The sequence below is a fragment of the Lactuca sativa genome, chromosome 2 (assembly GCF_002870075.4).
Source record: "Lactuca sativa cultivar Salinas chromosome 2, Lsat_Salinas_v11, whole genome shotgun sequence".
Classification (NCBI taxonomy): Eukaryota; Viridiplantae; Streptophyta; class Magnoliopsida; order Asterales; family Asteraceae; genus Lactuca; species Lactuca sativa.
The window spans coordinates 6,847,404-6,861,761 of record NC_056624.2 but is presented as its reverse complement, the minus strand read 5'-3'; the positions used below and the strand labels follow the sequence as shown (position 1 = coordinate 6,861,761).

Sequence of the window (14,358 nt, the reverse complement as noted above, 5' to 3'; positions counted from 1 at the left end):
TATAGCCTCATTCTCGCCACTTTCACCCTGAGAGCTCTGTGAGAAACCCTAACCCTTCCATTTGAGAGCTTATAAGTGATTTAGTTCCATTTTGTAAAGGTGTGAAGAAGGAGAAGAGGAAGGAAGCAAGGAAACGAGTTGTTGTGCAAAGATCCAAGGTCAAATCTGAGCTTATTGAGCCGAGGAGATTCAGGAGCAGCAGCCGTTAGCTTTCCGAGCCACACACTCATCCGCTAGCTTACGAGGTGAGTTTCCTTCCAGTAGGGACGGGTCTAAGGCCACAATGCCGGCCCGTCCAGTTAGCAGTAGTTTCCGGACTTGATCCGATGCAGTAGTTAGTATGTTTGATGCCTTCGTGGCTCAGACAGGATTTGTGAGCTATGTTTTATGTGTTATGTATTACGAGTTTCGGGCTACGGCCCGATGTAGTATGTAGTATATGTGTTCATGCTAGTTGTTATGATATGCTATGCTATGCTCAGTTCCGGACTTCGGTCCGATGCAGTCAGTTCCGGACTTCGGTCCGATGCAGCCAGTTCCGGACTTCGGCCCGATGCAGTCAGTTCCGGACTTCGGTCTGATGCAGTCAGTTCCGGACTTCGGTCCGATGCAGTTAGTTCCGGACTTTGGTCCGATGCAGGGGACAAGGTCCCAGTCAGTTCCGGACTTCGGTTCGATGCAGTTTCCGGGTTTCGTCCCGATGCAGTGGGCAAGGCCCGATATGTGCTTATATGATATTATTATTGTATGGTATGTGGTATTTTGGGGGAGCTCACTAAGCTTCGTGCTTACAGTTTCAGTTTTGGTTTCAGGTACTTCCGCAAGCAAAGGGAAGAGCTCGAGTTGACGGCGTCGCACACACCACCGCCTCAGCTTTAGCCTGGGATTGATTTAGTTGTTTGATTTGATGTAGTATGATACAGTTTTCCGCACAGTATTTTATCATGTTTTGGAATACATCACGCATGGTTTTATTATATGATACTCTGATTACAGTTTTGATTATATTAAAAACAAAAAAATTTTGGGTCGTATTTTTGGGTTGTTTCATATTTTCTTCCACTAAATCTCTTATTATTTTAACATAATTCAAATAGGAAACAAATCAACTAAATAATTGACTAAAACATAAAAAAGTCAGCCAATAGGAGGCTGTGATCGGATGCTCCTGCATCATAAAGTCTCAGTGGTTAAACAACAAAAAATTCTTTGTTTGGTTAAACAAAAAATACATCCAAACTACAATAGTTATTATAGAATTTGACCTTCAAATTTCTAATGATTCAGTATTGCTACACTTTTGTGGTTTAAATAACCAAAAATCAAAATATATTAAAACTCAACCAACCACATAGATGCTGAAAATCCTTAACTATTATAAAACATATTTAAATATCATATCATAGAAGACGAATATAAATATTGACAGAATAATAGTTCAATAAAGTCACATCCAACTAAGTAATAGCGAAACTGGTAATTCACAAATATCAATCACCAAGGAGACAAATATAAAAGAGTGGACAACAAATGGAGTCAAAACTATAGTGTAATTATTTTGGACACTAGTTAAAACCCAATTGGCCAATTTTTTTCATTCCTCAGTGCTATTCGTATCCTTAACCTTGTGTTGTAACAATGCATGATGAGATCCAAGAATTGATGAACGTACATTTGCTATCTCCACAAGTGTTTCCAGAGCTGCAACAACAAGAAACAGTATTTTTTTTTATATTTTTTTACATTGGGAATCAACAGCAAAAGTTTCTTCCAATTTAGAGTAAATTACACGAATGGTCCCTATGGTTTAGGGTAATTTGCACGTTTGGTCCCTAATTTAATTTTTTAACTCGGAAGGTCCCTATTGTTTGTTTTTGTTACGCGCTTGCTCCCTTTCTTACCTAAAAAGACTATTTTGCCCCTGATTTTCTAATTTCTTTAAATAAACACACCCCCAACCTCACCCCCTCATCTTACCTTACCTACCTCATCATTTTTTTTTCTATTTAAATAATAGTCGTTTTAGGTAAGATAGGGACTAAACACGTAACAAAAACAAACTGTAGGGACCAAGTGTGTAACAAAAACAAACAGTAGGGACCTTCGGAGTTAAAAAATAAGTTAGGGACCAAACGTGCAAATTACCCAAAACCATAGGGACCATTCGTGTAATTTACTCTCCAATTTATTATAAAAATGAAAGTGTGATTTTTACCTTTCTCAAATGAAAGTTGAGAAGCCCGAAGCTTAGGAGAAACCAAACCCCCAAACATTGATAGTACTTTCCCTCGTTCTTTTTGAAGCTGTGCATTGAAAGGGTATTTTAGTAATTTCCTTTTTGATATGATTTAATTTTGTCACGCAGATTTTCCTATTTCCCCATATCATTGAAAGGCGTTTTAGACATTTTAACTAGTGTCAAAATATATTCTTGTTAAACTAAAGAGTATGATTTGGTATAGTTTAAGAGAAACAATTGAAACACCCTTCTTGTAATATTAGCAAAGTAGGAGAATCTTGTGGAATAAAACAAAATTTTATCATGATAACAATGAAAAAAAATAGTAATTTGAGATTTAAAATAATATCTGAAAAAAAAAAAGAAAATCTTGTAATTTTAATCACTCACATGGTTTTCTGTTCTATGTGGTGATGCAGTTGTTTCAGATTCATTGCTTTCTTTTGTTGAATCTTTATTGTCAGTGTTTTCTTTCTCAAAAGACGAGTCTTTTTTGTCAGAAGATGTCCATTTGCATAAAGTCAAATGTGGTGACTTTTTCATTGAGCCACCTAAACACAGAAAGGAAGTAACCAATTATTTCTTACAACTGTAAACAAGAAAATCTACATAACAATTGTGAACAAAAATTCTAGAGTAACAATATTTCTTCTTAGAGCGTATTGATTTGACCCTATAAGCGGGACCACCACCCAATAGCATGACCTAATTCACGAAAATTTCAAGCTAAAATGAATGGCTTTTAGTTTAGCATTACAGATTGTTGGAAGAGGTTTAGTTTGTTAAAGGGCATTTTAGACATTTGACTAAATAACCATACGTTTCTATAAAATCATGTCAAGTTGACAAAGGAAGTATAATCCACCTAATGTTTACATATCATCTCATCTGTGAGAATCTTATTGCAATATTCCCAAGTGAAAGAATTTACCATTTTACCCTTGTAAAGATAGGAAAGGGGTAAAGAAATACCGTTGTCATAATTTACTTCCACTTTTGTAGCAGCAGAGTGTTGTTTAAGAGTAAGCAAAGCAGTGTTTACACGTGAACCTCCCATTGAATGTCTAGCACTAGCTAACTCCAGCCATCCCTGCATCTCAATTCACATAAATATCATTTTTTTTTTAAAAAAAGAGATATAAATTGTGTATTTATAATATAATTTTTAGATGAGTTAATGGAATAATCAAAACTTGATTGAAAATTTCAAGAATCCAAAACCTGGCGAAGTGTGGAAGTTAATGATTCAATCAAGATGAGATAGTTATCCACCGAATCAAGAAAATTCAATGTGTTTTCATTTTGTTCTTCTAATTCTGTTGTGGATAATTCAGAAACTTGAGTATTTTCAGCTTCTTTTTCTTCTCCCATGGTGGAAAATCACAAAACTTCCTTTACTGATATTGACAAGTTTGACCCTCCTGCTAATTTGCCCTGAAACTACCAGATTTGGTTAATTAAACCTTTACATTTATCAGTTTTTGATATTTTGTCTCTGATCAGTTAAATTGATAAAAATGAAAATTTCAGCTAGAAACTAGAATGAGTCGAGTTTCTCCATTAAAAAACAACTCTTTAAGTTTTTAAAATTCGATAGGTTATTTGGCATTCTTCATGTCAAGTGGCTAAAGAAGAAGAACATATCTAAGTACTCAAGATGACTAAAAGACCCCAAATTGCAATCCGAAAGATACAAAAATAAACACAAATTGACTTTAAGTATATGCAAAACATAGACAGATGATAATATGATATAATAGTTAGCAAAAAGAAAACCCTAAATTGGAAATTCCCATATAGTGTATGTTTGAATAAACTAGTTGAATCTGAGTAAATTATCATTTTACCCTTCTGTGTACAAAATCATTTATATAATAACTTATAGAACTATTTATAATGAAGCTTTTATAAACACAAATCAAACCATTTATAGAGAAGCTTTTACAAACAAATACTTTCCATATATAGACATAAAACAATTTATCAATCCCATAAGCACAAAATGAAGCTTTGTAAACAAATGAGGCGATGTCAAAATGCAAGCTTTAATATCCAATTATAATGAATAGAATCACAAAAATTGAAACCTTTATAAAACCTAGAATATATCTTCCAAGTATAATGATTTAAATTACTTTTTGAGACAACCGAATGTATGTATTTTCTTTGTCTAAGCAGCCATTGTTGCTTGCAGAGGGATTTATCCTTTTAACTGAAAATCATTATCTAATTATAATGATTTAAGAAGTTATCTGACCATTGTTGCTGTCATTTATTTTAAATCACTCTTCTAATTTTAACTTATCCAAAATCGAACTGAAGCAACTCATCAAAACTAAGCAACAACAACATGAAAATCGAGCAGTTTATTAATATAGGATGTCTGAATGGCAGGATCTGAATGCTTAAGATCTGAAAAATTAAGAAGTCTGAATTTCTAAGAGGGTTTGAAATCTTAAGATCTGAATTGTTAAATGTTTTTTAGTTCGATCATCTGAATTACAGTGTTGAATGATAAAAATGACCATTTTATTTTATCCTTATGTTATTTTTTTTTATGAACTCAATATTTTTATTTATAAAAAGATAAAAATGTCCATTTTCAGTAAATTCACAACATATTTCAGCCCAAATCAATAAAGAGGAACAAATCAGAACAATAAACACATTATTAACAACTAGGAACAAATTTTCAGCAATTTATTTCACCCAAAAAACACAAAATCAGCAAGGTTCATCAAGGTTCAGAAACAGATTTCAGTCATGAATGAACATATAACCCATCTCAACAAATAAACACAAAATCAGCAACTAAAATATCAGGAAAACAAAACGAATAGGAGCAATATCTAGGAAAGAAATAAAACCAAGTGCAAAGTGAAAAAAAATAATAATAAAAAACGAAGTGGTAGGGCGTCTTGTGAAGAGCAATATCATAAATCAGTCGACAGGAGCATCAAAGCGAAGCAAAATCAGAAGAAAAAAACGAGAGAGAGAGAGATAGACGAACCTGTTGTGGATACAGCTGGAGTTGGCGGCGGTGACGGCAGATGGCGATGGGAAGGAGATTCGTCGGTGGCGAGGTGGAAACGAGAGTGTACGACGCAACCTGATCTCTCGAAACTAGGGGTGTTTTGGGATAGCTTTTCACACCAAAAAGTCTTTTTAAAAAAGAACTTTTTGATTCATATTTTGATTCATATCTTTTTTCAAAAGATGGTTTTAAAATGTGTTTGTTTAAACTTTTGAGGGGAGAAGGGAAAAAAGGCAAAAGTTGCCAAAAGTCACACATTCGTGACTTCTTAAAAGCCTTCTTTTTCTTCTTCTCAAAAAGCTATTTTAAAAGATCTTTTTCAATTGCCAAACAACTTTTTAAACTTTTGACTTTTTGGAAAAGCCAAAAGTTTCAAAAGTCATTTTAAAAGCAAAGCCAAACACCCTCTCGAATCATGCACTTCAATTTCAAGTTTCTTCCTTTTGGATTTCATATTTTATGGTTTTCAAGTTATCAATTATGACTTTTATATTCAACAATTTTTTTTTCATAACTATATTGTCTTATCTTATTTTCATAATTTTATTGTATTTCCTTTGAATATATGTTTAAATAAGACCGACGTCAAAATTTCATTTTATTTACAGTTAATTCAATGATCTTTCTTAATTTATAAACATGTACAAATTAAAAGCTTATTAATTTGTTGTTATCTTTCTGATTTTGAATCATAATACATAAATAAAGCCTTGTATGATATGTTTTGTTTATGACTGAAACTGAAACAACCTTTTTTGTGATTTTTTTTGCATTGATTTTTGAAAAATATATATTGTTTTATGTTAAAGGGTAGTTATAGGTTAAGGTTACAGGTTACTCCAATTGTGATTTAGTGTTTGAGTTTATCTGTGAACTATAAAATATTTTACTAACTTCACAATTAAATTGTTGAAGGATAAGCTATAGGTTAAAGTTAGTCATACTCAAGCATTCAACCTCCTTATTTGCTAATGTGTTTCGAAAGAATTCATGTGGGTAAATGAATTTGACAAAATGTTTTTTTATATCTGTCTATATATGGTGCATGACAGGAAATACCTAAAACAGAATTTTATGTTAAAATTCTTGAAGAACAAAAAGAGCATTCTGACTTGGTTATTGATGTTACTTGGTTCTAACCATGTGGTGTGCATTCTATCAGAATTACTAAAGTTTGTTTCATTATTTATCATATAAAAGCATTCTCAAAGAATTTTAAAATTACTAAAGTTTGTTTTATTATTTGTCATATAAAAACATTTTCACAAAATTTCATTTTTACATAATTTGACTTCATACAGTTATTCTCATAGAATGTATGAAAAGGAACACGGTGATCAAGGGCCTGAAGGTTGGATGATGGTGTGTGAGATGGAGATGAAAAATGGTCACTGATCTTCCAAAAAATGCATTATTTATTGTTATAATCTGGTAGAATAATCTATAATAGAATAATAAGATTATATACCACCCGTTTTCCAGGATAGATCGGTTGAGGGCTTAAGGGATTAAAAGTAAGTTTTTTAGGAAAACAAACCCCTATGCCACGACGTGGTGAATGGAGTACCACGACGTGCCATGGCTAATGCATGGTTTGCACATCTGATGGTCGCCATAATGTGGCAAGGAGGGGTGTCACCACGTGGTAGCTGCTGAAGCCCAAACCCATGATTTTTAGAGATTCCTCCATATTTAAGCACCTAAACTCAAAGTTTATGGCCTCCTTTTTAGCCTCCAACCCTTCCAAAGGATGCCCTAGCCTCCATGCTTGATTGAAGGCTTGATTTCTTGATATGGAGCTTATTCTTTGGATTTTTGTAAAGCTTGGAGAAAGGAGAGGTTCATCTTGGTGCAAGGGAACAAGGAGCAAGTTTGGATCCACCATTCTCTTCAGATTTCTGAGTTGTTGAAGGTATAAAGTTCATAACCTTGCACTTATTCTTTTAGATTCAAGTTTGAGTGCATATTTGGGTGGTTTTGGTCCCTTCCATGGATACTCTTGGAGTTTAAGGAACTCTAGAGCTTGGTATGGCTCATCTTATGGTCAATATGTTTTGTAGAATGGGAAAAGGGAGCCATGTTGGTGTCACCTTGTGTCCATGCACAAGTTTTGGCCCCATTAAGGACTTAATGGACTTAATATTTTAGATCTAGATTACGAATGGAGTCCTGATGGATAAAGTTGGAAACTTTATCTATTAAGTCCTTGAAAAGAAGTAGATCTGAAGTTATGGTTTTAGATCTGTAAGGATTAAGCACTTAATGAAGATTTTGGCATTCTGTCAGAAACCACGACGTAGCCAAGGGCTTGCCACAATGTGGAGGTGCTCAAATGCTCAATTATTTTGTCCTTAGCTAGCCACGACGTGTCCAAGAGCTTGCCACGATGTGGGAGTCGTTGACATGTTGACCTGTTGACTTTTGTTAACCTTTGACCGTTGGCTTTTGACCAGTTTGAACTTGGGTTTAACCAACTATTTTTTGGTTGTTGATCAAGGTGTATTCTTTGATTGGGTGGCAATCAGTTCACGAGATTGTCCAGTGTGAGGATTTGAGAGTGTTGCAGTGTTATCCAGTTCTGCATTTCATGTGAGTTTCCTACTATACTATGTATTAAAGTGTATATCCTTGTATGTCAGGATATAAGAGTAGTGGTATGCTGGTTAGAGTACCATTAGGTAGGTAATCGTCTAGTGGAGTGTCCTAGGAGTTGTATGTAGTCACGTTGGATAGCCTAAGTGTTGGGTTTTTATTCAAAAATTGTTTCAAAAACATAAACATAACAACGAAAGACTTAAGATTTGAACAAAATAAAACTATTTTTATTCCCACCAAAGGATCACTTTGCAAGACTTTGAATGATTAAAACAACCATAGAAGAAAATCATTACAACCTTTGAAGACTTTGGTTCCTTTTGGCAATTAAGAAGTTGATGAAGATGACTTTTGTGACAACCGTCAAATTCTGGTCAATTCAAAGTCAAATAAAGTCAACAAGTCAAACCGGTCAGCTCAACTAACCCTTGTGTACTTGGACTTACGTTCAGTATTTACTAAACAACTCGCTATTCTGATAAGAAAACATAAATCAAAAAGTACGTACAACTAGATCTCTTTAACCTAAAAACTGTAGTACGTGGCGAGCCAAACCGATAAAACAATGATGCATACTCATCAGGAGTGTGTAAGATCCTTAAACAAGGCTTAACAGGGTTTACGAACCATGCATTGCGATGCCGGACACTCACAATTGTCACACATGGATCCTCTCTCAATCGTTTTCACTCTATCTCTCTCTATGTCAAATCTCTCCAAGTATGCGAAATCTCTCTCAAATATCTCTCTGTATGAGAAATCGCTCCAAGAATGTCAAATCACTCCCAAATCTCTCCAAGTATGTGAAACCTCTCTCAAATACCTCTTTGTATGAGAAATCTCTCCTAGAATGTCAAATCTCTCCCAAATCTCTCCAAGTATGAGAAATCTCTCCCAAATCTCTCTCAAATATCTCTCTGCATGATAAATCTCTCCAAGAATGTCAAATCTCTCCCAAATCTCTCCAAGTATGAGAAATCTCTCCCAAATCTCCCTCAAATAGTTCCCGTAACTTTTTAGAATCATTCGGGTCATTCCGGCCCTTAACCGGGTCAAAACGGCTTAAAACGGGGCGAAAACGCGAAAAACGGACCTTAGGAACCGAAACCCCTCTTAAGAACCGAAACCCCTATTAGGAACCGAACCCTCCTGATGAAGAAGGCTGCTGATCCGAACCGAAGGTACTGTTCACTAACCGAACCGAAGGTACTGTTCACTACTGTTCACTACAGTCCGTTCGGTTCTGACCTTCTCGCCTTCTATCTCCGAACCGAGCCTCTGTTGGCTAAGGGCGCGAGGACCGAGCCTCGGTTCTCGGTCGCCTTATCTGTTCCGCCTCTCTGTCTCTTCCCTTCTCTCGCTCTGTCTCTACTCGCGCCCCTCTGTTCTCTCTTCTCCCCTCTCGGTTCCTTCCCTCCTTCTTCTTCCCTCTCGGTTCCTTCCCTCCTTCTTCTTCCCTCTCGGTTCCTTCCCTCCTTCTTCTTCCCTCTCGGTTTCTGCCTCCCTCTCTCTCGGTTCAGCACCAGAAGGCCGAACCTCGGGCAGACTTCGGGAAATTGTCACTTTTAGCCCATTTTTGATATTTTTAACATTTTAAGCCCGTTTTTCGTGATTTTAAAGCGGGATTTTCTCCAGAAATTATATTTTAACATAATAAACTCTAAATATTCATAATTTAAACATATTTTGATGAAAATCATTAATTAAATAATAAAGATCAAATGGGTGAATTATTAAAGGTGGAGTGTTGACTTTGCCTTATCCAATGTCACAAGCAACCACCCCACACCCACTCTTTGACTAACCACACCTCCCCACCTTACCTAGGTCACATCAATGTCATTTCCACTCAATCATCACTCCTTCCCACGTTTTGAGAGCTGAATATTAATCCTCTCTCCTCATTTTCTCTCATTTTCTCTCTTTTCACCAAAAGGAGCAAACACTTTTCTCTCTCACTTTCCCTCTCTAGAACTCGAGATTTGAGGGCTGATCTTGGGATTTTCCTCCACATTTGGTAAGAATAATCCATTCTCTTTATGATTATCTCAATTATTTCCACTCGAATCATGGATATCTTAAACAAACTCTCTCATAATTGTGTTAGATCTTCGAATCTTCAAGTGATTCTTCAAGTGTTCTTGGGTTGAACACTTCTCTTCTTCAACACTTACCTACTGAAATCACTTAAGGTGAGTTCATACCCCTACATTTTCATGTTTTCTCAAGTTTTCAGGGGGGGAATACAAGTTAAAACACCAAGAACATAACTAAAATTTTCTAACAGCCTTCATCAGAAAAGTTCAACTCCATTCACGGACTGTTTTGGACAACTTAAACATTTTATTTTTCAAAACTGTCAAAGGTGCAAATAGTTCAAGTTTTTAGCTTTAAAATGACTACTTGCACATCTCCATACGATTTTTCTACAATTTATGGTGATTTTTACAAAACTGCCTATCATTTCAAACAACAATCCGGACCAGTCTGTGATTTTGGACTTATTCACCCAAGTTGGAGGTCATTAAAAATCGTGATAAAAATTATGAGTAAACTAGACACATTTTGCGAACTCTCAGAATTTACGGATCTAGTTTTCGACTTCGTATGATTTTTCTATGATTTTTCTAAAACAGTGCTGAAAGACTAAGAATTAATTAACAGCTTCGATCTATCAAAACACTTTGTAACATGTTGAGCAAAGTGTTAAAACTTTGATAACTTCATACATTACATGTATTTCTTGTTATGATATATTTATATAATGGGAAATTACTTGTTGGATTTATAAGAATCCTTCATCATAATCGTTAGTACAAGACAAAACAAGTTAAACATAGCTATATTGTACTATACATGTGACTTCCATAGAATGGGATTCTTAAACACCACAAGGAAATATACTAAACTATAATAGGTATAGTTAGGGTACATATACATTTCAAACAATTTAATAAACTATAATAGGTATAGTTTATGATCATTTACATAACACACTCGTACAAAAAGGGGTACAAATACAAAGTGCCGGTTTTTATACAAAAAGGGGTACGAATACAAAGTGTCGGGTCTCTATACAAAAAGGGGTACAAATATAAAGTGTCGGGTCTCTATACAAAAAGGGGTACAAATACAAAGTGCCGGGTCTCTATATAAAAAGGGGTACAAATACAAAGTGTCGGGTCTCTATACAAAAAGGGGGTACCGATACAAAGTACCAGGTTCACTTAAGATAGTTATTATGATATTAAAATGTAACGACCCGTTCCCGGTATGTTGATTTATTGGTAATTATAGTGAGTTTTACAAGAGGGACTCGGCGAGTTCATAGCCTGACTCGCCGAGTAGGGTCGCGCCTGAGGGCACGCGTGAGCCGGGGACTCGGCGAGTCCACAATATGGACTCGGCAAGTCCATCCGTCTGGGTGAAACCCTAAATCCCCGGGTTGCCCACTATTTATACCACCTTATAGCCCCCATCCTCGCCTCCCTCACCCTGAGAACGCAGTGATAGAACCCTAAACCTCCCTTGAAGAGCTTATATGTGTTTTGGTGCCATTTTGTGAAGGTGTGAAGAAGGAGAAGAAGAAAGAAGCAAGGAGAAGTGTTGTGGTGCAAAGATCCAAGGCCAAATCAGAGTTAATTGAGGTATTTTCGGAGTTCCATCTTGTTATATGCTTTAAACTTCCATTAGAGCTCTCCTAAGAGCTAGTTGATGCTTGTTCCAAGCCTTTCACTTGCATGAACGTCTTATTAAGTCGAAATATCTATGGATCTGAATGTTGGGGTGTTGTAGAGCCCAGATCTACTGTCTTTTTGGAGTTATATTGCATGTTAACCATAGATCTACCCATTTTATGCATCTTTTAGCCTTATTTCCCTTATTCATGAGGTTGTGCATGTAAAGTTGGAAACTTTACGTGGTAAAACAGCTTATTGGACTCAGATCTATCAATTGTATGCATTGGATTCAAACAAAATCGAGTAAAAATCAGTTGCATGGCGGCAACTCGGCGAGTCGGAAGAACGACTCGACGAGTTGGGTCGCGAGTCCCGAGTCCTTCAGTTTTATCAGTGTCGAGTGGACGAGGTGAGTTAGGGAGTGGACTCAGTGAGTTGAGAGTAGACTTAGTGATGGAGGGACTCGACGAGTTTGTTCATACAACTCGGCGAGTCCAAGGCAATCTGCTTGGGATCAAGAACAACTCGTCGAGTCTGTTCATACGACTCGGCGAGTCGGATGAAGATTGTCTGAGTTCTTGGATCAAGAGGGTACTCGTCGAGTCGATGCCACACTCGACGAGTAACAGCGTGTAGAGCTGAGAAGTGAGACTAGGACTCGACGAGTTGGGTAGCCCGACTCGGCGAGTCAGCCCAAAGAGAGTTGACTTTGACCAAGGGTAAAAGAGTCATTTTACCCCAAGTGCAGTGTTAGTATTTGATTGAGTGTGTTTATGGACTTGTAGCCGAGGAGATTCAGGAGCAGCAGCCGTTAGCTTCCCGAGCCACACACTCATCAGCTAGCTTACGAGGTGAGTTTCCTTCCAGTAGGGACGGGTCTAAGGCCACAATGCCGGCCCGTCCAGTTAGCAGTAGTTTCCGGACTTCGGTCCGACGTAGTAGTGGGCATGTTTGATGCCTTCGTGGCTCAGACAGGACCTATGTGATATGTGTTATATGTTATGTGTTCCGGGCTACGGCCCGATGCATTATGCAGTATAATTGTTCATGCTAGTCGATATGATATGTTATGCTCAGTCAGTTCCGGACTTCGGTCCGATGCAGGGGACACGATCCCAGTTAGTTCCGGACTTTGGTCCGATGCAGTCAGTTCCAGACTTTGGTCCGATGCAGTTAGTTCCGAACTTTGGTCCGATGCAGGGGACAAGGTCCCAGTCAGTCCCGGACTTCGGTCCGATGCAGTTTCCAGGTTTCGGCCCGATGCAGTGGGCGGGGCCCAATATGTGTTTATATGTTATTGTATGGTATGTGGTATTTTGGGGGAGCTCACTAAGCTTCGTGCTTACAGTTTCAGTTTTGGTTTCAGGTACTTCCGCAAGCAAAGGGAAGAGCTCGGGGTGATAGCATCGCACACACACCACAGCTTAGCTTTTATCCTGGGGATGGTTTTAGTTGTTTTGGATTTGATGTAGTATGATACAGTTTTCCGCACAGTATTTATTATGATTTGGAATACATCATGTATGTTTTTATGATATGATACTCATATTATGGTTTTGATTATATTGAAAAACGAAAATTTTTGGGTCGTTTCAAGTTGGTATCAGATCCCTGGTTTGAGGGATTCGGATACACTTCCGGGTGTATCTGAACTCAAACTAAGGGAAATAAAAGATTGTAATAAAATAAAAATGTTTTACAAAAAGAATTTTGAAAACACTTAGAAAGAAAGAATTGTTTTTAACAAGATAGAGGTGTGTGCATGCGGTCAGCCGAGCTCAAGTAAGTACTCCCAAATTACCCATACAAATTATTTGTTCAGTTTCAGTTTCAGTAGAACAGCATGCTAGTGTAGGACTAAGGATCTAGGAGTATGCCTTATGTGCCTGCTTATGTGTTACAGCTTTATGAGTATTGCATGCTAGAATTGAGTAGACAACAATAGGATAGCCTGTTTAGGTTATGCCTGATAGTATGAGCTTAGCATCCTATGCTAGTACAATTTCTTGTTATAAGAATAGTTTTGCTTGAGTCTGTTTCCCCTTATCCGAATGCTGCTTGCTTCGTGCTTGGTGGGGTTCCGAGTAATGGGAGTTAGCCATTAGGTGGACACGTCACACCACATGTAATCAGGTTTGAATAATCCCAGAGTGCTGGAACTGGCCCTATTGCGCAGCTCTTGTTTGAGTCCAACCGTTGTAGGGACGGACCTTTTACTTGAAGGATTATCTGATCCTCATCACATGTGATGGTGTTCAGGTGGTGGCTAACTGGAAGTACGAGGAGACCTACAGCAGCTGAGGACCAGTCGTATTGAGCTTGAGTTTTCTCTAGGGCAAGCCTAGGATGAGAGTAGCAGAGAATAGCAGCGGTAGAAGTGACTTGGTGGAGTCAAGGCAGTTCTTGAGGAAAGTACGGATAGATGTGGAAGGTAGTAGGGGCCCATACTACTGAAAGCAGAGGATCCGTACTCGAATCAAGGAAGGCCAAGACAAGACCAGGAAGCTAGTAGTAGTATCATGATCCCTTGAGATATTTCAGTGTTCTGATGTTGTTATGATATGTTTCAGAATGGTAGTTTTGCGTCCGAGGCCAGCAGCCGGCAGTTCAGATGCCGGAGGGGGATCAGGATCGAGATCAGACCCGGAGGTCGGGCAGATGGATGAGCAGACTAGAGAGTTCCTTTCTTCTGAGGTTACTCGCATCATACTAGAGCAGACTCCTGTGATCTTCGGTTCGATCAAGGAGGGTATTTTGGAGCTGATGGATGAGAGATTGGGTACTTTCCGTACTGAGATGGTGGCCGTGGT

At 37.5% G+C, this 14,358-nt stretch overlaps 1 protein-coding gene across 2 annotated transcripts; it reads right to left on the bottom strand.

The window, feature by feature from the left end:
* Positions 1-1,356: 1,356 nt before the first annotated feature.
* Positions 1,357-5,403, bottom strand: LOC111902526 (uncharacterized). 2 transcript variants are annotated; one of them, XM_023898348.3, is made up of 6 exons: positions 5,250-5,403; positions 3,461-3,673; positions 3,212-3,329; positions 2,630-2,790; positions 2,216-2,303; positions 1,357-1,701 (listed from the first exon to the last, which is right to left on the bottom strand). In XM_023898348.3, the coding sequence occupies exons 2-6, from the start codon at positions 3,608-3,610 to the stop codon at positions 1,595-1,597; spliced, it is 624 nt and encodes a 207-aa protein (XP_023754116.1). In that variant the 5' UTR covers positions 3,611-3,673; positions 5,250-5,403; the 3' UTR covers positions 1,357-1,594. The 2 variants fall into 2 exon arrangements, with proteins under 2 accessions (XP_023754116.1, XP_023754117.1); XM_023898349.3 differs by having other exon boundaries at positions 3,461-3,679; positions 5,250-5,380.
* Between the last annotated feature and the right edge of the window lie 8,955 nt (positions 5,404-14,358).

Coding starts and splice junctions, on each gene's coding strand:
- LOC111902526 (XM_023898348.3), bottom strand. CDS start 3,610: ATGGGAGAAGAAAAAGAAGCTGAAAATACTCAAGTTTCTGAATTATCC. Junction 2,304..2,629: donor CACATAGAACAGAAAACCAT/GTGAGTGATTAA, acceptor TTCAATGCACAG/CTTCAAAAAGAACGAGGGAA. Junction 1,702..2,215: donor TCAACTTTCATTTGAGAAAG/GTAAAAATCACA, acceptor TTGTTGTTGCAG/CTCTGGAAACACTTGTGGAG.